At 36.2% G+C, this 26436-nt stretch overlaps 1 protein-coding gene across 1 annotated transcript in view; it reads left to right on the plus strand.

Annotated features, from left to right (window-relative positions):
• Nucleotides 1–24183, plus strand: part of LOC131550580 (ras-related protein Rab-26) — a 106890-nt gene extending 82707 nt beyond the window's left edge. Inside the window, exons 6-9 of the mRNA XM_058792755.1 lie at nt 19112–19177; nt 19320–19376; nt 20521–20597; nt 22160–24183. Coding sequence (XP_058648738.1) covers nt 19112–19177; nt 19320–19376; nt 20521–20597; nt 22160–22262 — 303 coding nt within the window. The 3' untranslated portion in view covers nt 22263–24183. The remainder of the gene's footprint in view (nt 1–19111; nt 19178–19319; nt 19377–20520; nt 20598–22159) is intronic.
• Nucleotides 24184–26436: the final 2253 nt, after the last annotated feature.

Here is a 26436-nt window from a genome sequence, read left to right on the forward strand (position 1 = left end):
AAAACGGCCCATTGGTTTTCTCTCTTCTGTTTCCTCTTGCTGCTCATAATTAACCCCGAATACTGGGTCAATCTGAATAGTGTAATTGGCTGTGGGATTTTAACCCTGACGCGACTGATGGTGAGTTTTTATTGGGTTGGGTTGAGGATGTTGACTGAATCGCAAGATATACACTGTCTTTTGAAAGTTTGAGGTCAGTTTTTGAAAGAAAGTAATACTTTTAGTTATCAATGATGCATTAAATTGATTAAAAGTGACAGTAAAGGCATCTATAATGTTACAAAATATATCTATTTTAAATAAATGAACAGTTTCCACAAAAATGTTCAGCAATACAACGTTTTTCAACAATCAGAAATGTTTCTTGAGCAGCAAATCAGCATATTAGAATGATTTCTGAAGGATCATGTAACGCTGAAAACTGGAGTAATGATACTGTTTGATCACAGAAATAAATTACATTTTACAATATATTCACACAGAAAATATTTTTCTTTATTTCACTGTATTTTGATTAAATTAATGCAGCCTTGGTGAGTGAAAGAGACTATTAAAAATCTTACCAACTCCAAACTTTTGAACACAGTGCATAAAACAAGCTTTGCCTGAGTATTTAGTTAATAATACTATTAGTAATTATAATAGCACAGATTATGATTTAAATATCATATGATTATAATGTAGACTTAAATTTGTATGTTGATTCAAGACTGAATTCATCTCTCATACATATATTTTGAATCATTTCTTCACTTCTGTTTTCTTCAGTAGTTTTAATTAGTTTTATTCTCCTGGCTCGCTCTTGTCCAGGTTGTAATGGAAAAGTCTAATTTTCTTCAGAGGATGAAACCAACTTTAGCAATCAGTTCAGCTCTCTTAGATGTCGCGCAATCAGCCGTGCGATTGTGGCTGAACAACGCGGCTGATTACAGTAGCGCCGAGTCTTTGATAGAGCCATTAAACACAATAACCATTAAACCCACAGCAGCACTGCTTAATTTCACTGTTTTTCCTCATTCTGTCTCGCCCAAAGGTTATACCATAACAATATATTAGTTTCCAGAGCATATATTGTTATTATATTATATTATCCGGAAACAGGGGATGGGATTGTGTGAGTGTGACAGGGCAAAGCTACAAAATGAGTTTGATGGTCGTGAGGGAGGACTCTTTTCATCCTCTTTATCCTCCTAACCTGAATATGTGAGCAGCGCGAGGTAGAGTTTTGCCATTTTGGAGAGACGAAGGTTGTTTTGAAAGTTACAGCATCTGAGTTTTCTCTCGCTTTGATATTCATGAGCATAAGATGGCTCATAATGTAATAGCATGTCATTAACCTCATTAACTGTAGTAATAAACAGTATTAGCTGTAAGAGTGAGAGAGAAAGATGGATTTTGTGAAATATTATTTGGACAATGATCTTTTTTTCTCTAAAGTTAATAATGCTGATAGTCAGTGTTAATCTCATCAAAATTGAAAGATTTAAATGAAAAGACACTGTTGATGAAAATATGTGACCCTGGACCACAAAACCAGTCTTAAGTGTCAATTTATCGAAATTGAGATTTATACATCATCTGAAAGCTGAATAAATAATCTTTCCATTGATGTATTCCATTGTTAGGATCAGACAATATCTGGCCGAGATACAACAATTTGAAAATCTGGTGCAAAAAAAAATCAAATTAGAGAAAATCGCCTTTAAAGTTGTCCAGATGAAGTTCTTAGCAATGCATATTACTAATCAAACATTAAGTTTTGATATATTTATGGTAAGAAATTTACAAAATATCTTCATGGAATATGATCTTTACTTAATATCCTAATGATTTTTGGCATTAAAGAAAAATTTATAATTTTGACCCATACTTTTGACCCATATTTTTGGCTATTGCTACAAATATACCCCAGCGACTTAAGACTGGTTTTGTGCTTCAGGGTCAAATATGATGATTAAAAAAAGCAATACTACAAGATATTGATAATAATACAATTACAATGTTTTTTTCTGTTATTTTGATAAATAATTTATATATTTTGAGATAATAATGTTTTTTTTTTTTTGGAAAGTTTGGTTTGTTACAGATTTACATGTTTTGTAAGCAAAGTTATATGGCATTTTTGTTAAAAGGACAAAAATGAATCAATAAGACATAAATATACACACCTAGACAATATATATACATACATTTTTTAAGAAATCAATGCTTTTATTCATCAAGGATGCATTAAATTGATCAAAAGTAAAGACATTTATAATTAAACAAATATTTCTATTTCAAATAAATACATAAATATATTTATATTTCAAATGAAATGTTCTTTTGAACTTTCTATTCATCAAAGAATCCTAAAAAAATAAAATGTATCTCTGTTTACACAAAAGTATGAAGCAGCACTACTGTTTTCACATTTACATTTACATTTAGTCATTTTGCAGACACTTTTATCCAAAGCGACTTACAATTTGGGAATACATAAAGCGATTCATCTTGAAGAGGCAATCCGACAAACGAAGTGCTTGTAACACCAAGTCTCAGGCATTGTTTAAATAAGTACAAGCTAGCAAGGGAAGGAATAAATAAGGAGAAAGAGTTTTTTTTTTTTTTACGTGTAGGGTGAAGTCAAGTGGTGTCGAAAGAGATGAGTTTTCAGTTGTTGTTTGAAGATTGACAGGGATCCAGCACTCCGGATAGGGGTGGGAAGATCATTCCACCAGCCAGGAATGGTGAACGAGAATGTTCTGGAGAGTGATTTTGAGCCTCTCTGTGATGGTATCATGAGGCATCGCTCACTAGCGGATCTCAGACTTCTGGAGGGGATGTAGATTCGTAATAGTGAGTGCATGTAGGCGGGTGCTGAGCCTGTGGTTGTTCTATAAGCAAGCATCAGTGTCTTGAACTTGATGCAAGCTGCAACTGGTAGCCAATGCAATGAGATAAAGAGAGGTGTAACATGGGCTCTTTTGGGTTCCATGAAGACCAGTCGTGCCGCTGCATTCTGAATCATTTGTAGAGGTTTGACTGTGTTTGATGGAAGTTCAGCCAGAAGAGCATTGCAGTAGTCCAGCCTAGAAATGACAAGGGCCTGGACAAGAAGTTGTGCAGCACGCTCTGTCAGAAAGGGCCTGATCTTTCTGATGTTGTGTAGTGCAAACCTGCAAGATCGAGCAGTCTTTGCAATGTGGTCTTTGAAGGTCAGCTGGTCATCAAAGATTACACCAAGATTTCTGACCGAAGTTGATGGGGTAATTGTTGATGAACCTAACTGGATCGTGATGTGATGCTGTAGAGTTGGAGCGGCGGGAAAGACAAGAAGCTCAGTCTTTGCCAGGTTGAGCTGAAGGTGATGTTCTTTCATCCATGCCGAGATATCCGCCAGGCAACCTGAGATCCTTGCAGCTACCGTTGGATCATCTGGTTGAAAAGAGAGATAGAGCTGTGTGTCATCAGCATAGCAGTGGTAGGAGAATCCATGTGCCTGTATGATGGGACCCAGTGATGTAGTGTATGTGGAGAAGAGGAGGGGTCCAAGAACCGATCCCTGAGGAACCCCAGTGACCAGTTTATGTGCTTTGGATACCTCCCCTCCCCAGGCCACCCTGAAAGACCAACCAGTGAGATAGGATTCAAGCCAGCGAAGTGGAATTCCAGCGATGCCCAGTGATGAGAGAGTGGACAGGAGGATCTGATGATTGATAGTGTCAAACGCGGCAGATAGGTCCAGCAGAATGAGGACTGATGATTTGGACTGGGCTTTTGCAATTCGCAGGGATTCAGTGACCGAGAGAAGCGCAGTCTCAGTTGAATGGCCACTCCTGAAACCTGACTGTTTAGCGTCCAGTTTGTTGTTCTGTGAAAGAAACAATGAGACCTGGTTGAAGACAACACGTTCAAGTGTTTTCGCTATGAATGGAAGGAGAGAGACAGGTCTATAGTTTTCTATAAGAGAAGTGTTTAATGTAGGTTTTTTGAGCAGTGGGGTTACCCAAGTCTGCTTGAACGCAGTGGGGAAGATGCCTGTGAGGAGGGATGTGTTGATGATGTGTGTGAGTGCTGGTAAGAGTGTGGGAGAGATTGCTTGGAGAAGGTGCGAGGGGATTGGGTCAAGAGGACATGTTGTAGGATGGTTGGAGAGGAGAAGTTTGGATACTTCAGCCTCCGTCAGGGGACAGAAGGAGAAGATGGGAGTTTTAGCAGTGGATGTGGTTGGTTGAGGGTCCTGTGTGCGTGGAGGTGAGAACTGATCACTGATCGATCTAGTTTTGTCTGTAAAAAAAGTTGCAAAGTCATCGGCTGTTATAGAAGTGGTGGGAGATGGTGGAGGGGGACAGAGGAGAGAATTAAATGTTCTGAAGAGATTACGCATGTCTGGAGCGCTGTTGATCTTGTTGTGGAAATGTGAGGATTTGGCAGTGTGGACTTCAGCAGAGAAAGATGAGAGCAGAGACTGATACCTACTCAGGTCCGACGGGTTGTTTGATTTGCGCCATTTTCTCTCTGCCGCTCTGAGTTTGGTCCGATGCTCACGAAGAACATCAGATAACCAGGGGTTAGAAGAGGCAGCCCGTGCTGACCTAGAGGAGAGAGGACAAATGTCGTCTAGACAAGAAGTTAAAGTAGAGCATAAAGTGTCAGTAGCTGTATTCACATCCAGAGATGAGAAATGGGTAGGTGAGGGAAGAGAGGAGGATACTACAGAGGAAAGATGGGAAGGAGAAAGGGAGCATAGGATTCGTTTAAAAGTAACCGATAGGGGGGTTGGTGGCACACGGGTAGCAAAATGTAGTGTAAATGTAATGAAGAAATGGTCCGAGATATGTAGCGGTTGTACCAGAATGTTATCTGCAGTACAATTGCGTGTGTAAATTAAATCAAGTTGGATGCCTGATTTGTGCGTGCTAGTAGTGGTAAGGCGATTGAGATCAAATGAAGCTAGGAGTGGAAGTCTGTAGCATAAGGCTTGTTATTATCAATGTTTTCAACGTTGATAATAATCAGAAATGTTTCTTGAGCAGCAAATCAACATATTAGGATGATTTCTGAAGGATCATGTGACACTGAAGACTGGAGTAATGATGCTGAATATTCAGCTTTGATCACAGGATTACATTTGAACAAATATTCACATATAGAAAACAGCTATTTTAAATTGTAATAATATTTCACAATTTTTACTGCATTTTTGATCGCATAAATGTAGCCTTGGTAAGCAGAAGAGACTTTTTTTTTTTAGAAGTTAGTTTTATTAGGCCATTGCATGAGAAAATGCAATTGTCACACAGCACAATTTGGCGAGGTTTCTTTTAGCAGTGAAGGAGAGCAGGAAATGGAACCCTGGACTGAAGCTGGAGCAGATGATTGAAGACAGCTTTGAACAGAGAGAGGAAATTACTGTCGCTCTGCTCACATACAGCACACAACACCGATTCAAACACTGCGATGAGGCATCAGGAGGCCCAGCGGAAACCTTGAGTCCTGGACCTCAGCCGCGTGAGAAATCGTGCAGCGCGAGCGGGAACAAAAGCGGGAGACGGGGAGGAACGGAGCAGATGGGAGGTCGTGGAGAGTGTGACACGTGTGGGAGAGACCAGCCTGCCAAACGCGCCAGCAGAATCACTCCTGTGTCATGCAGAGATGATTGTGGCCATAGAGGTGTAAGGGAAAGTCAATCGAGTCAGTAGTTGAGAAGGCCAGCGAGACTCAATCTTCCTCTCAATCTTATTCTTGGCTCAGTGATTGACAGATGAACTGACCATCACAACTCATGCATATACTAAAAAATTATCGTTAGAGAAAACATTAAAAAAAAATTTTTTTTTAACTAAAATAAAAGTTAAAAACACTAAATGTTAAATCTGTATATTTATTTAATAATTATTATACAGTTAATTGCTAGAACTAATTCTTATTCAGTTTTGAGTAAATATGGTAAATATGATCAAAGGCGGCTGTGAAAATTAATCTGCATTGTTAATCCTTTTGATCTTTTATTTAAAAAAATCACAAAAATGTAACCTTTCATTGGATAATAAGAATTTAAAATGGGGGGAAATATCATTATGAAATAAATGTTTTTCTCTAATACACATTGGCCACAATTAACGGCACCCTTTTATTCAATACTTTTTGAAACCTCCATTTGCCAGTTTAACAGCTCTAAATGTTCTCCTGTAATGCCTGATGAGGTTAGAGACACCTGACAAGAGATCAGAGACCATTCCTTCATCCAGAATCACTCCAGACCCTTTAGATTCACAGCTCCATGTTGCTGCTTCTTCTCTTCAGTTCACTCATGTTCTACAGGGTTCAGGTCAGAGGACTGGAATGGCCAGCAGAAGCTTGGTTTTGTGCTCAGTGACCCAGTTTTGTGTTGTTTTTGAGGTTTGTGTTTGGATTATTGTACGGTTGGAAGATCCAAACATGGCCCATTATAAGATTTCTAACAGAGTCGGTCACTTATTGATTTTTTTTATCTGTTGGTATTTGATAGAATCCATGATGCCATGCGTCTAAACAAGATGTCCAGGACCTCCAGCAGAAATATAGGCCCACAGCATCAAAAATACAGCAGTATATTTCATTGTACACATGGGGTACTTTTTATCCCTGTGTTCACCAAACCCATCTTGAGTGTTTGCTGCTAAAAAGCTCATTGTTTAGTTTCATCTGACCATAGAAGCCAGTCCCATTTGAAGTTCCAGTCGTGTCTGATAACTGAATATGCTGGAGTTTGTTTTTGGATGAGCGAGGAGCATTCTTCTTGAAACCCTCCCAAACAACACGTGCTGATGTAGGGGCTGTTTGACAAGGTTTTCTGACCCCGAGACTCAACTATTTTCTGCAATTCTCCAGCTGTGGTCCTTGGAGAGTCTTTAGCCGCTCAAACTCTCCTTCTCACCGTGCATTAGGACGATATAGACACACGTCCTCTTCCAGGCAGTTTCATAACATTTTATGTTGATGGGAAATTCTTAATTATTGCCCTGATGGTGTAAATGGGAATTTTCACTGCTTTAGCTCTTCTTAAAGCCACTTCACTAATTTGTGAAGCTCAATTATCTTTTGCTGCACATCAGAAATATATTCTTTGGTTTTTCTCATTGTGATGGATGATGAAGGGAATTTGGGCTTTGTTTTCCCTTCTATTTATATTTCTGTGAAACAGGAAGCCATGGCTGGATAATTTCATGTTCATAATCATCCTGGAGTGCTCAAAATTGTGAATATGAATGGGAATATACTTCAGAGATATTTTACTCATAAGAATTCCTAGGGGTGCCAATAATTGTGTCCAACGTGTATTTGAGAAAAACATTTATTTCATAATGATATTTCCCCCCATTTTAAATTCTTATTATCCAAAGAAATGTTAGATTTTTGTGCATTTTTTTAAATAAAAGATCAAAAGGATTAACAATGCAAATTAATTTTCACAGCCTTCTTTGATCATATTTACCAAGGGTGCCGATATTTTTGGCCATGACTGTACATGATCTGAAATGTGCCATATTTGCTTATGGGCACTTAATTCTGCAGCCTTTTTTTGCACCTTTTGTTATGTCTTATTTTGCATATGGTTGACATTTTACAAACATCATGTCTACATCATCTTTAAACAGATGTTTTACATTAAAATGCTGCAATTTTAAGTCAAACGTGGCATAGAAATATTTAGTAGATCAGAGCGATCTGACTGATTGAATCTCTATGCAAAAATATTTAGAGGATCTTTTTTCCTAGCAAAATATTTAGTTAAAACTTAATTATGTTGTACAGTATAAAACATGTTTGTAATTTTGTAACAGAATTTTGTAAAAACATGTAAATAAATAGTTAACTGTAAGACTCGAAATGGTTTAACGTCATATTAAATGTGATTTTACTGAAAATTTACAGTCAAAAACAGTAAAAGAACATTACCAAAAGTGCTTGTGTGACACATCACTTGTGATTATATTTCATTTTGATGTTGCTGTTTTTACTGTAAACTTAGGGTTATTCAAATTTAAGGAAATTTTATACATTTTATAATTTTATAAATTATACATGAATAAGGAAAAACTAAGAAAATGACAAAAAACAAAATTACTAAAACTTACACTCAAATATTCAAACTAATTCAAATGAATGACAACTACTTCAAAATATTAATATAAAGGATAATAGTATCTCAATGATACTATAATAGCTCTGAACTTTTCAGTGTACAGTTATTTTTTACAGTGTAGTTTTATTTTGTGTACATTCATTCATTCAGAAACACTGTCTGATATATTCTGCTCTGTTTTTGGCCTCTTAAGTAACTTTCTGTCAGTATCTTGACTGTAGTTGAAGTGCTTCATGAGTAGCTTATAGCTTGACAAACTGCTTCCATTACTTTATTCATTACTGAATAAACCAGACCGTATCTACAGGTCTTTGGCCCTAGAACGGTGCTCACTCATTCGCTCTTTCTGTCTTCTTCCTCCATTTATCTTCTTCATTTCACTCTTCTGCTATAAAAGTGAAATTTCAGTCATGCCAGTCCATTTACTTCGCCATAATTGTTTCTTCTTCTCTTCATCTCAGTTGTGTTTATCACCATTTACTTTGATTAACTTCACATTATTCTCCCTTCATCTTCTGTTGAAAAAGCTTTCCTCATTCTCGCCACATCCTCTTTCTCCTTTGTTTATTTTCTCGTCATGTTTTATTGGACGTTTTGGTAAATAAGTCTCATTTATCACTCTTGCTTAGTGCGTCTGCGTCTTCCATTACGGTAGATTCCTGATATGCACGTCCTCATCTGTCACAGCTCTGAAACCCCCGCGCTACGTTTCAATTAAATGGTTTGGAGCGAAGTCTCTCTCTCAGTGTTTGAGGATTTCAACATCAATTTCTAATAGATGTGCTGTGTGGATTTATGTAATATTAGAGAAAATTGGGCCCAAATTTCGAATATTTTTAGCAAAAGAAAAAATAAAGGTTTTATTGAACACTTGATGGAGCAACACATTTTGTGGGGAAATAAATCATAATAGTGGTTTGTTTTGTTTAAAAATCATATAATAGTATGAGGTAGTGAGAAGGGATGTTTTTTATAGAAGCGGTTTTCCACCATGGCGTAAAAAAAAAACTGAACTGTTAGTTTTTTAACTAACAGTTCAGACTATTATGAAATATTAACTTGCTATTGAGAGAAAAATATCAGAATTGTGAGATAAAAAGTCACAACTTTATTTTTTATTCTGTGGCAGAAGGAAATTGGCAGAATTGCATAATTTAAACAGAATTCAAAGAGAAAAGTCAGAATTCCGAGAAAAAAGTCAGAATTCTTAATTTATATCTCAAAATTCTGTTTCTATATATAAAAAAAGTTGCAATAATCTTTTATTTTTTTATTCTGTGACAGAAACAGGCTTAACTTTAACTCAGCGCTTGATTATTGTTATTATCTCTTCTAAAGTAATATGTTTTTGATAATATATAAGTTAATAAGTTCAAAACAGCCACTTCAGCTAAATGTACTGTTTTCTGTTTATTTTGATAAATAAAATAATTTTTTGTTCAGTGAATATACTGTCATTAATTTATTTCAGAAAAAGTTATTCAAAGAAGTACCGATTCTAACACTACTTGAAGGAGATAATAATAATAATAATAATTTAATAATACAATATTTTATTACATGATAGCTTTATTATCAATAATGTCAATTGTTATGATTTTATCCCCAACAGGGACACTTTTATCACAAGTACTTTAGTAGCTGTTGATGTAATTACTTCAAATTATTATTTTATTATTATTTAATATTTTATTATTTTTAAGTTATTATCTGAAAATTAACAAGACCTTTGTTTTAAAATATATTCAATAATTTTTTTGGATTCTCATTTCCTAAATAAATATATAACATTTTGAAAAACATTCAGTATAAAATCAAATTAGTGCAGAATTAACTTTAAGGATTAGCTAAATTTTCATGTGCAACATGAAAATGTGGATGTTTAGGAAAACGCTGTGGTGACTTTTTGTGCCATCTAGTGGTCTAAATGAGAATAAAATACCCTAAATATTGCTTTAATATGGGCTGGTAGGACAGAATAGAATACGTGGAATGGAATCAGAAATATTTTCCATGCAAATAAACAAAAATCTTATCTCTAGAGCATTTATTCCACCTGTGAAGTGCACTTTGAGTCTCTGTGCAGCAGATCTGGTGAAGCGTGGCAGATGTTTTGAAGGTGGCTGCTGCAGTGATTCTTCAGCGGTTTGATTTGGCTCTGGAGCTCCAGCACTATTGTGTGAACAGGATTGAACTTTCGTTTCTCACTTTCTTTGCTTTTGTAATGAAATGAACATACTACAATAAATGAGATGTGCATGACCCATGTCTCTAAAGAATAAACAGCTGAATCTCCAAGATTTGTTTAATAACTGACAAAGCCTTACTATTGATTTGCTGAAAATATCCTCACGCCACGTTATTATTTCCTCGTGAAGAAATTTTATTATTTTTTATTTAGCCAGAAGCAACGGTCTAAACATCTTGATGGATTTGTTTCTAACAAACATACAGCTTTTGTCTTCTCAAGACATTAACTGATGGACTGGAGTGGTGTGGATTATTGTGATGTTTTTATCAGCTGTTTGGACTCTCGTTCTGACGGCACCCATTCACTGCAGAGCATCCATTGGTGAACAAGTGAGGCAATGCTCAACATAGGCTAATTTCGCCAAATCTAATGAAGAAACAAACTCATCTACATTTTGAGGAGGAGTCGTAAGTTTTCCGGTTATCACCAAAGTTGTGAAGGGAAATAATTTAATATGAGATTAAATTGTTACTTTTCTTTGAAACATAACTTTGAAGAAGTGCAGCTCGATGTCAGTATAAGTAAATATTCTAGAATCCTTTGCACTGCTTATTACTAATTTTTGACAGCACCATAGTGGCTGAATTGGCTTGAGTTTGGAAATGCTTTGCTTGAAACAAGTTTTTGTCTTTCTTTAGAATAAATGCCGATTCACATGATATTTACCCTCTAATGCAATGTCGTTTTAAATTTTGCATCAGATAGGATTAATTTATGGCATTTTTATAGGCTCTGCCAACTGTGCCTGGCTGTGGTAAAACTCCGAAAGCACTTCGGTGATGTAAAGGCCATTAAATGACTGGTTTATCAGTCGCATGTGATCCAGCTGGAGAGTTGTTGACGTCACGCCTTTGATACGAACCAGAGGTTGCTCTAACCTCTAAACATCAGAAAATCTCTGATAAACAACTGACTTCATTGAGTTGTATTGAATGACTGAATGACGCCATTACAGCGCACTACATCTGCCGGGCTTTCAGCTGTTTAGAGCGGAACGCGACGCAGAATCAACGGGGAAATCCTGTGGCGGCAGGACATGCTTTTACATCAATGAGAGGTGGTGTACAGATGTAACAGTGTTAAAGTAGATGTGCTGTTTCGATATAGAAGTGCTTTTCATTAACTGTAAGCCTTTCTACTCGCCGTGGGAGTTTTGCTCATTCATTCTCGTGAGTGTTTACATTCCTCCGCAAGCGCACGTGAGCTCAGCTTTACAGAAACTCGCTGATCTGATCACAGAGACTGAGCAACAACACCCAGACTCTGTTTTAATCATTCTCGGGGACTTTAATAAAGCCAGTCTCTTCCGTGAACTGCCAAAATACAGACAGCATGTTACATGTTCCACCAGAGACAGTAATATATTGGATCACTGTTACACAGCAATAAAAGATGCATATCAATGTCCCACGGGCAGCTTTAGGACTCTCTGATCACTGTTTGGTTCATCTTATACCAACCTACAGGCAGAAACTGAAATCAGCTAAACCTATTTTAAGAACTGTTAAAAAATGGACTAATGAAGCAGAGTGGGATTTACAAACCTATTTCTTTCTCACTGATTGGACTGATTTTGAAGCTGCTGTCACCGATCTGGACGAGCTCACAGAGACTGTAACGTCTTATATCAGTTTCTGTGAGGATATGTGCATTCCTACCAGGACTCATCTAACTTACAACAACGACAAACCGTGGTTCACTGCAAAACTCAGACAGCTCCGTCGGGCCAAAGAAGATGCTTACAGGAAGGGGGACAAAGTCTTGTATAAACAGGCCAAATACACACTGGAAAAGGAGATCAGAGAGGCAAAGAGGAATTATTCTGAAAAAATAAGGATTCAATTCTCTCACCAACTGGCAGACGATCTGAATGAGTTCTACTGCAGTTTTGAAAAAACACCCCACACCCGCCCTGAACACCTCTCCACACAACCATTAACACATCCAGCAACCCCCCTCTCCCCCACGCCTGCACTTCAGATCATTGAAGACGATGTGCGCCAGGTCTTCCGGAAGCAGAAAAGGAAAAAAGCACCAGGCCCAGATTGTGTTACACCAGTCTGTCTGAAATCCTGTGCTGACCAGCTGGCCCCCATCTTCAACAAATCACTGGAGCTGTTCAAAGTCCCTTCATGCTTCAAACGCTCCACCTTCATCCCCATCCCAAAGAAATCCAAAATTACAGGACTAAATGACTACAGGCCTGTGGCTCTAACGTCTGTGGTCATGAAGTCTTTCATGAAGCAAAAACTGGTGCTGGCCCACCTGAAGAACATTACTGGACCCTTACTGGGTCCTCTTCAGTTTGTCTACAGAGCAAACAGGTCTGTAGACGATGCAGTCAACATGGGACTGCATTATGTTCTGCAACATCTAGACAGACCAGGGACTTATGTGAGGATCCTGTTTGTGGACTTCAGCTTGGCCTTTAACACTATCATTCCAAACCTCCTCCTGCCCAAACTAACTCAGCTCTCCGTGCCCACCTCCGTCTGTCAGTGGATCAACAGCTTCCTGACAGACAGACAGCAGCTAGTGAGGCTGGGAAAATACACATCCAGCACCCGTGTGATCAGCACTGGAGCTCCTCAGGGCTGCGTTCTCTCCCCACTGCTATTCTCCCTGTACACCAACGACTGCACATCTAAAGACCGCTCTGTCAAGCTCCTGAAGTTTGCAGACGACACCACACTCATCAGCCTCATTCAGGATGGTGACGAGTCTGCTTACAGACAGGAGGTTAAGGAGCTGGCTGTCTGGTGCAGTCTTAACAACCTGGAGCTCAACATGCTCAAAACAGTGGAGATGATCGTGGACTTCAGGAGAAACCCCCCTGATCTCCCTCCACTCACCATCATGAACAGCACTGTGACTGCAGTGGAGACATTCAGGTTCCTGGCACCACCATCTCTCAGGACCTGAAGTGGGACATTCACATAGACTCCATTGTGAAAAAGGCCCAGCAGAGATTATACTTCCTTCGCCAGCTGAGTAAGTTCAACTTGCCACAAAAGCTGCTGAAACAGTTCTACTCCGCCATCATTGAATCCGTCCTCTGCACTTCAATAACTGTCTGGTTCAGCTCAGCTACCAAATCTGACCTCAGAAGACTCCAGAGGGTAGTCCGGACTGCTGAGCGAATCAATGGTACAACCCTCCCCACTCTCCAAGAACTGTACTCATCCAGAGTGAGCAAAAGGGCTGGCAAAATCCCTCTGGACCCCTCACATCCAGCACACTCGCTCTTTGAACTGCTGCCGTCTGGTCGACGCTACAGAGCTCTGAGCACCAGAACGACCAGCACAGGAACAGTTTCTTCCCTCAGACAATCCATCTCATGAACACCTGACAATAATTGTGGAACACACACTATTTATACACTTATTTATTTAACACACATACTTAGTCTACATTTCAATTTGCATACAATATACCTGTACATACAAAACTGTCTATTGTAATATACCTGTACGTACAATTGTCAATTTGTATTTTGTTGTTCCTTATTTACTTGTTCTATTTTTTAAATTATTATTTTTATTATCTGTGTTTTTTGTTCTGTCGCTGTCATTCTTCCACACTATGGAAGCTTCTGTCATGAAAACAAATTCCTTGTATGTGTAAACATACCTGGCAATAAAAGCTCATTATTATTCTGATAACCGATAAATGGTAAATATTATAATTCAACAATTTTGTGTAACAAAAAATTAAGTAAATAAATAAATAACATTAGTCTTTTAAATGCTAAAATTGAATTTAGGCATCACAACACTACAGTGTAAAAATAGATAAACATTTTCAGATTTGCTGCTGATTACATTTAGCAGTGTTTGCAGATTAACTTTAAGTGAGTGTTAGATGATGGTAAAAGTAATCTACATGTAAATAAAATGAGTATGGATTAAATTTAATATCGGATATCGGCCTGACAACATCAGCAGATATTCAGTCTAGTACTGATAGACTATTTGCATTGCTATTATCCGGACAGGACTCATTTGTCAAAACTCATTACATTACAAAATGATTCTTAAAATTCATGTTCAAGTAATATTTGTGCATTTTGAATGTAAAATACGGATATTGTTTGCTATACTATATTTTCTATAAAGTGTGGGCACACATTAGTTATTTTTTTCTGCAAAAAAATAAATAAAATGCAAATAAAACAAGTATTTTGCTTGTTTTTCAGTAAAATATCTAAACATTATCTAAATATATCTATCTATCTAATAATATGTCTAAATTAAAGAAAGAAACAAAGAAATTACTTGAGAGACAAAATGGAATCTTTTTTCTGAAATTGTTTTGTTTAAAACAATAACAATTATCTGCCAGTGGGCTCATAAAAATAAACTTGTTTTCCCTTTGAATTAAGTGTATTGTTCTGAGCCCATTGGCAGATAATTTTTCTTGTTTTAAGTATAAACTCACTTAATTTAGATTTTTTTTTCCTTCAGGAAACAAGAATTACTGTAATAATAAAATAATTGATAAAATAATTTTCTCCTTAACCTTCTCATATAGAGTGGTGGCTAAAATGATTAGAACGCTAGTATTTTCAGCAGCTAAAAAATGGTTTTAAGTCAGTTACTTCTATCTTTTGCTGTAGTGTGTCAGTAGGAAATATCAGTTTACATTTCCAAACATTCATTTTGCCATTAACTGTAATAATGCAGTGAGATTTTTGTCTGACAGCAGCCAGTGCTCCACACAGAGATCTGATCTGATCATCATCCGGTCTGTCATGAAGAAACAGAACAAACTGAGATGGACTAAATCCAGAAGAACTGTGGAGAACGTCTCCGAGACGCTTCAAGAAACCTACCTGCAAAGCTACAGTACTGTTAAAAGTTTTAGGCACTTGTGTAAAATGCTGTAAAATGAGGATGCTAATGTCATAATGTCATAAATAGATTTTCTTTATCAATTAACCTCTATTAACTAAATGAAATCAACATTTGGTGTGAGCATCCTTTGCCTTTAAAGCAGCTTTTGCCATAGTTTTTCAGGAAGCTTTGCAGGTAAGTTTCTTGAAGCATCTTGGAGATGTTGCTACAGTTCTTCTGGATTTAGTCTGTCGTCAGACAAAAATCTCACTGCATTATTACAATTAATGGCAAAATGAATGTTTGGAAATGTAAACTTATATTACCCACTGACACACTACAGCAAAAGATCACCACCACTGTACATGAATGTATCTTAATTTAAAAATGTTTAGATATTTGTACTGGAAAACAAGAAATACTGAAGAAAATAAGTTTTACAGTGCACATTAAATAATGTACAGTATATATGTAGTAACCAGGTCCTGGTTGCCTGTGAATGCAAGTGAGCTGTTTTTTGTAATCTGAGATATGATGCTGTACTGTTGGCCAGAGGGCTTTTGAAATGTGGCCTTTTAGTCAGAATAACACAAATCAAACATTCAATACGGCCTTCTTGCCTTAATGAATTATTTTTCGGCCTATGAAAGAAAATCAAGCGTATTGGTGGACCGGTGTCGATTGTACTTTCAAAAAAGCCTGGAAGCAGAACATGAAACAAACACAGCAGAGCGATCAAACGCCGCTCTTTCTCTTTCGTTCTCCTGTTCCGGGCCCGAGGGGGAAATAAACATGCACACTGATATAGTACAAGGCTTTAATGACAGATTGCTAAATAGCACTGTTATGCTTTTTAAATGCAAATGAGGGTGAGTGAGTTTCAGAGGCGTGGAGAGAGCGACCCATTTTCAGAGTCTATGATGGTGAGTCAGGGTACGAGAGCGTGGGAGTGCGGCTGCATTTAGACCGACGGCAAAGAGATGCACATGCAAAAGCAGAGGATCCAGCAGAGATTTCACACAGATAGGTTGTGCTGCACACTTTTTTGTCTTTTGCATGCATCGAGGCAACGCATGTTATCAAAAAGCCCATGCTGTGATAAATCCCAGCCTGAAAACACTTGTTGCAGAGCTGAAGGTGTTGTGAGAAGAGATCTGCATGTCTTTTGTGTTTTTTACATGGTACAGAGCTGTGAAATAAGCCTGAAAATGAGCAATCAGCCAGTCGTTATTGCATAGGGTGGCCATACATCCATTGTGATTATACTTGTTAATGACTGAAAAGTAGGTTGATAAATAGCATGCATGCATTGTGCATAATCAGCCCATCCAGCGCAAGAAGGTGGGATCTAGAGAGAACATCCAAAGCAATGCAAATATGTGTACATGATATAATATATGAGGACTGTAGTCCAAACCTGGTCATTTTAAGCAATTTACAAATCCCAGTCTGGACAAGAGGATGTACAGTCACCCATAATCACATAATTAACCCTTTTAGGCTGATAAGAGACACGGTGACTTCAAAAAAGTCAATGTTCCAAAATCGTTCCACGTATCAACATTATACATCTAATATATTCTGACTGAAATATGAATTTCTAGTATTTTTGTAGACTGAAATTTACAGCGTTATGTTAATGGACAGTTAATAGACCGGATTCGTGACACCAGGTTTGAAAATAATGAATTTAAGGCATAATTATTTTTGTCTGTCTCAGCAGTAGAAATATCACTCATATTGCAGTTCAAATTACAATATATGACAAATAATATATATATATGTGCAGAACTATATATGTCTAAAAATAAAAGCAATCAAATTAAATAACTTAAACTTGTTTATTTGAGGTGTTTTTGTTGAGTCTAGTATGTTTCTCTTTGTTTCCTGTTTCCTTTGTTCCAGTGTTCTGTCCATTTTGGTACCTTAAAGGTACATATTAGTACTTAAAGTGTACATATTTGAACCTAATAGGTACAAAAGTGTACCTTTTGAAAAGATACCGCCTGAGTGACAGCTTTTGTACCTTTACTTCTGAGAGTGCACTGTAAAAAAAAAAAAAAGAAAGTTGAGCAAACTTAAAAAATTTAAGGAAACCAGCTTCAGCAGATTTTTGAGTTTTCTCAACTTGTTGTTTCAAGTTTATACAACAAAAAGTTGAGAAACCTCAAAAATTTCCTAAAAAATAAGTTGAGAAAACTCAAAATTCTGCTGAAGCTGGTTGCCTTAAAATTTTAAGTTTGCTCAATTTTTTTTATTATTATTATTATTATTTTTTTTACAGTGTATGTAAATCAGTGGGGACCAGCAACTGTTTGGTTACCAATATTCTTCAAAATATAATCAAAAAATCAAACTTCATACAGGTTTGGAGCAACTTGAGAACTTGTCAGAGTAAATGCTGACAGAATTTGTATTTTTGGGTAAACTGTCCCTTTAAGGGTTGGCTGACAAAAACATTTGCAAACCCCTGATTTAAGGCATATTTAATGTCATGAACAGTGCAGGACAGATTACATGCGAACACAAAAATAGTTTAAAATTAACACTAACACTAAAATTAACACGAAACAACGGAAATCCGCTTTTAGCTATTATGCCGCCCGCAGCTGGAAACAGCTTCCAGATGAGATCAGATGTGCTAAAACATTAGCCACATTCACTATTAACTAGTTGTTTATTAGCATGCATATTACTAGCATATTGTCTGTCTATTAATAACCAGCATAAAGTGCATATTAATGTCTTAAAGGCTACTGCATGACCATATTTTAGATCCCTTTACTACCTTACTAACTATTAATAAGCAGCAAATTAGGAGAATATTGAGGCAAAAGTCATAGTCAGTAATTAATTAATAATGAAAATTGGTCCCTAAACTGTGTGACAGAATGAACAACACACATTAGTCAGTGTAGCACAATATGTAATTTCTGACAGGAATTAAACGAGTACTGCGAGGGACTGAAGCACAGTGCGTTCAGTGTATTGTACTGTTGATTAACAACACACCGATCGTTCAGCTGACAAATCGTCTTTCTGTTTTAAAAGAAGTGAAAACTATGTGATTTATGACCTTTATACTGTGCGTGCCACTGTAAAGACTGTACATGTGTTCCTCACAGCCTCATTGTCATCAGTGTTAAAGGTGTATACACTCTCAGAAAAAAAGGTACAAAAGCTGTCACCGTGTCAGTACCTTTTCAAAAGAAACGCCTTTGCACCTCATTTACCACTAAAGGGTGCATATAAGTACCTTAATGGGTAAATATTAAAACCAAAAGTGTACATGCGAGTACCTAAATGATACATATTAGTACCTTTTAAAAGGGATTGTGCCAGTGACAGTGATTTTGTACCTTTTTTTTTATTAGAGTCTATCTCTGTCTATTCAGCTTGTCTTTCGATGCTCGTGTGTGTGTGTGAGATGAAGATGATTGTGAGACTCGGGATGTGTCTAACCCTTACTGTTTGACTCGGTGTGCCATTGAATTTTATCACTGCTATGATTCCCTGCTCTCAATATTAACAGGAGGCTTTCATTAACCTGAAGTCAGGCTTCATGTGTCCGCAGGGCTTTTTTCATCACTCTCACCATCTTTCTCTTTTAATCTATCTCTCCTCTCTCCCGAATGCCATTTCTCCTGGTTTTCCCTATTAGCTCTTTTTTTTAGTGTGACTGCAAATTCACCCTAGCAAAACCGCCAACGATTTATTGATTAAACACTCCTTGAAATGACCTGCCCTCTCATACCGTGTTGGAAAATATTGCCGTTTTCTTTCTCGCTCAGTGATTCAAGTGTGAACTTTATCGGGACCCTAAACCAGATACAGAATAATTCACGTCCCGCATGTGAGATTGTGGTCATTTTCTGTAAATTTACAGTACAATTGCTGTCCGCTGTTCTCTTTTCGCAGGCCTGGCTCACAGAGATTCACGAGTTTTCTCAGCAGAACGTAGTGATCATGCTTCTGGGTAACAAGGTCAGTGAACCTGCCGAACCTTTATGCATGTATGGCATTAATTCATACATCATTTATGTAGAAAACATTGATTGGAAATCAAAGCTACTGCATAATGCATTGTTTATTGATTGATTCATCGATTGATTGATTGATGTTTCAGGCCGATTCCACACATGAAAGGATTGTGAAGAGAGAGGAGGGTGAAAAACTGGCCAAGGTTTGTAATGTCAAACCACACAAACACACTTATGCAGTCATTTTTTTTTTATCTTTATGTGTAAAACCTTTTTAAAAAGGGAAAATGCAACTTTAATCCTATAACAGTAACTACAAATACACTGCAGACTAGACAAATGCACATCGCTCACCTAATTTAGCCTCTTTTATTGTCTTTAAGAGGACAATTATTCATAGTTCATATGTGAGATGTAAGCATGTTTTTATATACTAATCATCAATTTTTTTTAAATACTCATCTTTATGTGTAAAACCTGAAAAAATATCTGAATGCATCTTTAAATGGGAAAACTGGCATCACAGCATGTGCAGTTTTCACTCATGCATTTCATGCATTAACTGAAATAGTAGTTAATGGTGTTCTATATTTTAATTAAAAAATAAATGTAAATGAAATCTGTTACAGTTACTGAGAAAAAAATGTGTAACTAAATTACAGTTGCTTATGAAAATGTTAACGATTACAAAGGGGGTTACATTTGAATATTTTCACACACATACAGATTTAATTGATTTCTTTCCCAAATTGCACTGACTGCTGTAAAATATGCGGAAAACACGGACAGAATCGCAGAATTCATAAAAATGGAATTTACTACTAAGATTTGATTTCAAAAACAGTATCATAGCTATTAAACTATTTCTTGTTGATTTGTCTGTATTTAATCTCAGAACAATCTCAATTCAATTCAAATCAAATTCAATTCAATTACTATAATCTTAATTCAAGTGATGAACTTAATTCATGTTTCAAAATGATTAAAAGTTGAAAACATTTATTAGAAATTTAGAAAAGTAATCAAATGTAATCAGTTACATTACTTTAATAATTGAAATAGTTATGCTACTTATTACTTTTTAAATAGGGTAACTTGTAATCTGCAACCTATTACATTTTCAAAGTAACCTTCCCAACACAGCAAATACACAGCAGGCAAAATTAACGCCTCATTTGACCTCTTTTATTGTATTTGAGAGGTTGCTTCATTGAAATTATTCATATGTGCATTGATCTGAAGCACTGATCCCACTTTTTACAAATGCAATGTGCATTATGTTAAATGTTAATTTGTGTCTGGATTTTATAAAGAAGGAAGAAGAGCATTTATTCTTTCTCTCTAAAGGAGTTTGGCGTTCCCTTCATGGAGACCAGTGCTAAATCAGGTCTGAATGTGGAGTTGGCCTTCACTGCTGTGGCCAAGTAAGTCCCTCATTTTCAAACAGAATCTGTGCTTTTTTTCTCTACTGAGAATCTGCAGAATGGATTTATACCTGGTAACGTGTTCTAAATGGAGCTGAGAGAACCGCGCTCTTATTGGCAGCTGAAAGCATGATCAAATTAGCCCAGATATCTAATAAACGAACACGCAATTCTAAAATCAGGACATTCTGTGCGGCGGGCTCATCTGTACTGATTCATCTTTACTGGAAGACAGTTTACAGACACATAACCTTAGCAAAAGCATAGGAACACATTAAAAACCATGCAGAACACTTTAGCAGCCGCATAGCAACAGGCTAAAACACCATAGCAACCACATAGCAACACATTAAAAACTCTTAAAACACCTTAGCAACCACATAGCAACACACTAAAACACCTTAGCAACCACATAGCAACACACTAAAACACCATAGCAACCGCATAGCAACACATTAAAAACTCTTAAAACACCTTAGCAACCACATAGCAACACACTAAAACACCATAGCAACCGCACAGCAACACATTAAAAACTCTCAAAACACCTTAGCAACCACATAGCAACACACTAAAACACCATAACAACCGCACAACAACACATTAAAAAACTTTCAAAACATCTTAGCAACCACATAGCTACACACTACACACTACAACGCCATAGCAACCACATAGCAATGCATTAAAATCACACAGAACACATTTACTCAGAACACTTTAGCAATTGCATAGCAACACACTGAAACACCATGGCAACCATATAGCAACACATTAGAAACAATTAAAACACCTTAGCAACCACATAGCAACTCACTAAAAAACACTCCAAACACCTTCACTCAGAACATTTTAGCAACTGCATAGCAACACACTGAAACACCATAGCAACCACATAGCAACGCATTAAAACCACTCAAAACACCTTCACCCAGAACACATTAGCAACTGCATAGCAACACACTGAGACACTATAGCAACTACATAGCAACACATTAAAACACTTAAAACACCTTAACAAACACATAGCAACACACTAAAACACCATAGCAACCGCACAGCAACAAATTAAAAAAACACTTAAAATACCTTAGTAACCGCATTGCAACACACTACAAAAATATACACATTTAATAATAATAATAATAATATAACAAATATATTAAAAATAAAAAATATGCAGCCTACATTTGTTAAAATATTTGTACATTTTTTAAAGATATAAAAATATACATTTTAAAATAATAATAATAATATAACAAATAAATGCAAAAATAAATAAATAAATAAATGCAAAAAAAAAAAAAAAAAAAATATATATATATATATATATATACACATATGTATATATATGTGTGTGTATTTGTTAACATTTTGAATCCTGTGTAAATACTGAATGTGTTCAGTGTTAATTTTGGGGCGTGTTTGCGCAGTTACCAGATTTGCGTAATTCACAGATATTAAATGCAAACAAACACAGTTATCAGCAGGCACAGGTTGTTTCAGTGAATTCCCCCCCAGAGTTTAGAGAGGAAACTGATGTCTCCCTCCCCGTCTCTCAGGGAACTGAAGCACAGGGAGATGAAGGAGCCTAACGAGCCAAAGTTTCAGCTGCAGGAGTATGTTAACAAGGAGATGAAGGGAGTCGGCTGCTGTCGCTCCTAAAGCCGCGTGCGCACGAGCCCGTCTCTCTGTCTGTTTGTGTGTTTTTCCACTTTCATCCTCTTCTCTCGCATAAATTGGATGCCTGTCAGATATTCTGCGGCTCTGGAGACTTTCATTTTCAAACGCTATGTTCTTTCTTTGGACCTCCATGCACTTCACAGCTCGCAAACAATAGCGAACGACACAAAGCAAACATGGCGTAAAGAGAAGCAGTCGACAGAATGCAATCGGCATGTGCTTAAATATTCACACCCTCAATAAACACAGACCCACCTCTCCAAGCAGCTGTGAATGTATGTCCGACACTCATGACCAGTGTGTCTCAAAGTGTGCTCTTATTACATGTCAAAATCATTCAGTCACCCAATTACTTAGTTAGATGTACTTTTCTGTGGCAGCTTCACTTGAACCCAATTATATACCACTTTTACTGTTAAAAATACCCACAAGTGTGTCAAAAACGTGGCTGTTCAGCACAGAGATAATTACAAGTGTAAAATCATAATTAACAAAGACTTATCTTTTTATAACATGCGCTTTTCTGTGGTTTCAGTCTCATTATGTAAACGTCTTACAAAATGAGTCCTGATGCACTTTGTAGACCTTGAAAACATAGTGGAACATTAAAAAAAAATGCATTATTTTAATGAAACAGCTTGCATTTCTTGATTTGTTTCTTGTCCAGATCACCACCCAATGAAAAGAATATAGCTGATTTTCATTGTTTGTTTTTTAATTTTTTTTTTATCATTCTGTTTTAAAGCCTTGGTAATGATCGTTTACTATAACTAAGTAACTATAACTTTTTATTGTGTCTCTTTAAGGTTAAATTTTCCAGACTTCTCTATGTTATGTACAATTTGATCATTTCAAATTTAAGCCATCACACATTACGCTACAATCCATGGAAGCTTGTTTCTGTCATATTCAGATAAAGAACTGCAAGAAGTGTGTATAAAATGCAGAATTGCATGATTTAAACTCAGAATTGTGAGACATAAACTTGCTATTTTAAGAAGAAAAGTCCAAATTGTGAGAGAAGAAGGTTTGAATTCTGAGATAAAAAGACACAATTAAGTTGATGTAAATAAAGAAATCAGAGAAAAAAGGTCAAATCAAGATTCTGTTGATAGATGGAAAGTTTGGTTAAATTTGTCATGGCCTCTTTACGCTCACAGAAGCACATGCTCATATTCATGCCATATTCTCTCCACTTTTGTCCTTGTTATTTGCCAATGTCTTCTCATGAAATATGAACTAATATGAAAGATGAATGTATGTATTGTACATATGAAAAACATCATATGGCACTTACAGTAGTTTGCATAACATATAATTAATGTTTTGTTAAAGATTTAATATCGTCCTGTACGCTAAATATATAGAAAGCTTTAACTAGAATTAGTAGCATTAAATGATGTTCAGAATGTGCCGGAATTTAATAACTTGATGTTACGTCAATACTATGCGTACTGTGGATTGTTTAGTATATCGTGCTGTACAAATATTTTCACTTGAAGAGTTTTCAGTACTATGCCTTTTGCACTTTTGTTCTTGTTGTTTTTCTGTTGTTGTTGTTCATATTTTTTATATCATCTGAAACTAAAGGAAGACCAGTATATGGCCTGAAATGAATATTTTGTTGGTCAAGAAATTTGTACTGATGTGCCATTTTTAGCTGCTCAGAGATTTTTGATGACAAATCAACTGATGTATATAAGTTCAATTCAATTTGTTTTCCCCTGTGAAGAAATCACACGAACAGGTAATATCACAGAAATGACAAGCAATGATATACGCAACTTTTTTCTATCTGGTAGAGGTCAACTCACAGTGTTGATCTAAATGTTGACATGATTTTTTTTTTTTTCAAGGTTTTTATGTAACGTGTATTGTATTATTCCCAACAATAAAGCGGACAGTGAAGTGAATTCTGCCTTGGTGTCTCAATAATATGATCTAACAGTGACCTCTCATGGACACAACATCACATTGCAGCTCTTTCTATATATGCGACCCTGGACCACAAAACCAGTCATAAGGGTCAATTTTTGTGAAATTGAGATTTAATAAATATGCTTTCCATTGATGAATGATTTGTTAGGACAGGAGAACATTTGACTGAGATACAACTATTTGAAAATCTGGAATCTGAGGGTGCAAAAAAATCTAAATATTAATGAAATCACCTTTAAAGTTGTCCAAATGAAGCACTTATCAATGCATATTACTAATCAAAAATGAAGTTTTGATATATTTACAGTAGGAAATTCACAAAATATCTTCATGGAACATGATCTTTACTTAATATCCTAATGATTTTTGGCATAAAAGAAAAATGGATAATTTTGACCCGTACATTGTATTGTTGGATATTGGTACAAATATACCCGTGCTACCCAGGGTCACATATATATGAAACATGAAAATCAGTGTTTGAAACTTTTACTGTTTACAGGGACAAGTGTAATATCAAAAATAAAATATACAAAGCAATTTATACAAAGTCCAAGCAGTGCATCTTATCTCAGTTCATTTTATCTGTAATATTCAATAATAATATTTTTTAGTGGTAAATCTTAAGTATTATACACCAGGAGCACATGAGATCTTTAACAACATTGGCGGGTGCCATAATAAACTCTTGGTTGACGGGTTAAGGTTTAGCTGGTTAGTTTCAGCAGCTGGTAGACAATTACACCAGTATAATGTCAAAAAAACAAACAAACAAAAAAACACAATTTTGTGCAAATGCAATATATACATATTTATATAGAATTTCCATAGAAAACATGTCTTTGCAATCTTGAGCAAAAGACAGTCTTTAAGAAAAAACTGTGTTCTGTGATATATTTGTGGTATGTATAAAGGGTTTCAAAATATTACTGATTAAAGACAGTAGCCTATTTGTGCTGTCAGTGTTTCATTCAGTCCTCAACTTTTGTGTTTTCTGAGTTTAATTTGAAGACCTTTTGTTTAGACTTCCTTTAGAGAGGTTCAAGCCCAAGTTACGGGATCAGTTTGTTTTTAATATTTTAATATTAAATCATTTAATATTTATTATTAATATTAATTGACATTGCGATATAAAATATAAATGACATTTAATATTTTTATATAATGCCACAAGAATGGTAGGCTACATTAGCTGCAAGACAAAAAAAAAAGTGACATACATTTCAGTGTTTTTGAAAACAGCACTTTTTTTTTTTATTGGTTCCAACAGGATTATAGTCTATATAACGTAATTAATCAAATGCAAGAAATTTGGTTACTACTTCTTATAGTAGCCCATTGTATGTAATTGCATTATGTAGTGCTTTTATTTTTTTATTTTTTACATTTCGAAATGTCATTCTAAAAATAAAAAAGCACATCAAATGCTACACATTTCTATCACACTTCCCAGAATCATCCTGAATATAAGGTGCCCACGAGGTGACATGGTCGGTTCACTTAGTTGTGTCGTGAATTAATATCTCATGGCCACGACACATTATGATGATGTTGTGAACCGACCATGTCACCTCGCGTATGAATAAATACAATGATTGTTTATTTTTACAGTTCAAAACATTCACAGGTAAGCTAGCCTATATGAAATGCAATCTTTCCAAAACACTCAAACCAGAACTTCGTGACATCATCTTTTTGCATTTCCAGAGTGATTACGGCGCTCGTTATTTACAGTTCTCGTTGCGAAACTTGTAGTTGAAACTTGATGATTCGTTGGCATGTTTACGAATTAACGTTATGTCAGTGACACAAGAGTTGTCGACATTGTTGTGTTGTGTGATACTAAACACTGGAGCCAGCGCACTGTGGAGGATCATTTCATATAAAAAGGTAAAAGTTCCCAGGCTTGTTAAATGAGAAGCACTTGTATTTTTATTTCTGACTAAAATATGAGTCCATAATCCATAATAACACTTCCTCCCAGTGAAAAGGTCAATGTTGTCCTCTCACATATACAGTATCTTACAGAAGTGAGTACACCCCTCACATTTTTGTAAATATTTTATTATATCTTTTCATGTGACAACACTGAAGAAATGACACTTTGCTACAATGTAAAGTAGTGAGTGTACAGCATGTATAACAGTGTAAATTTGCTGTCCCCTCAAAATAACTCAACACACAGCCATTAATGTCTAAACCGCTGGCCACAAAAGTG

Source organism: Onychostoma macrolepis, chromosome 12, assembly GCF_012432095.1.
Source record: "Onychostoma macrolepis isolate SWU-2019 chromosome 12, ASM1243209v1, whole genome shotgun sequence".
Lineage (NCBI taxonomy): Eukaryota > Metazoa > Chordata > Actinopteri > Cypriniformes > Cyprinidae > Onychostoma > Onychostoma macrolepis.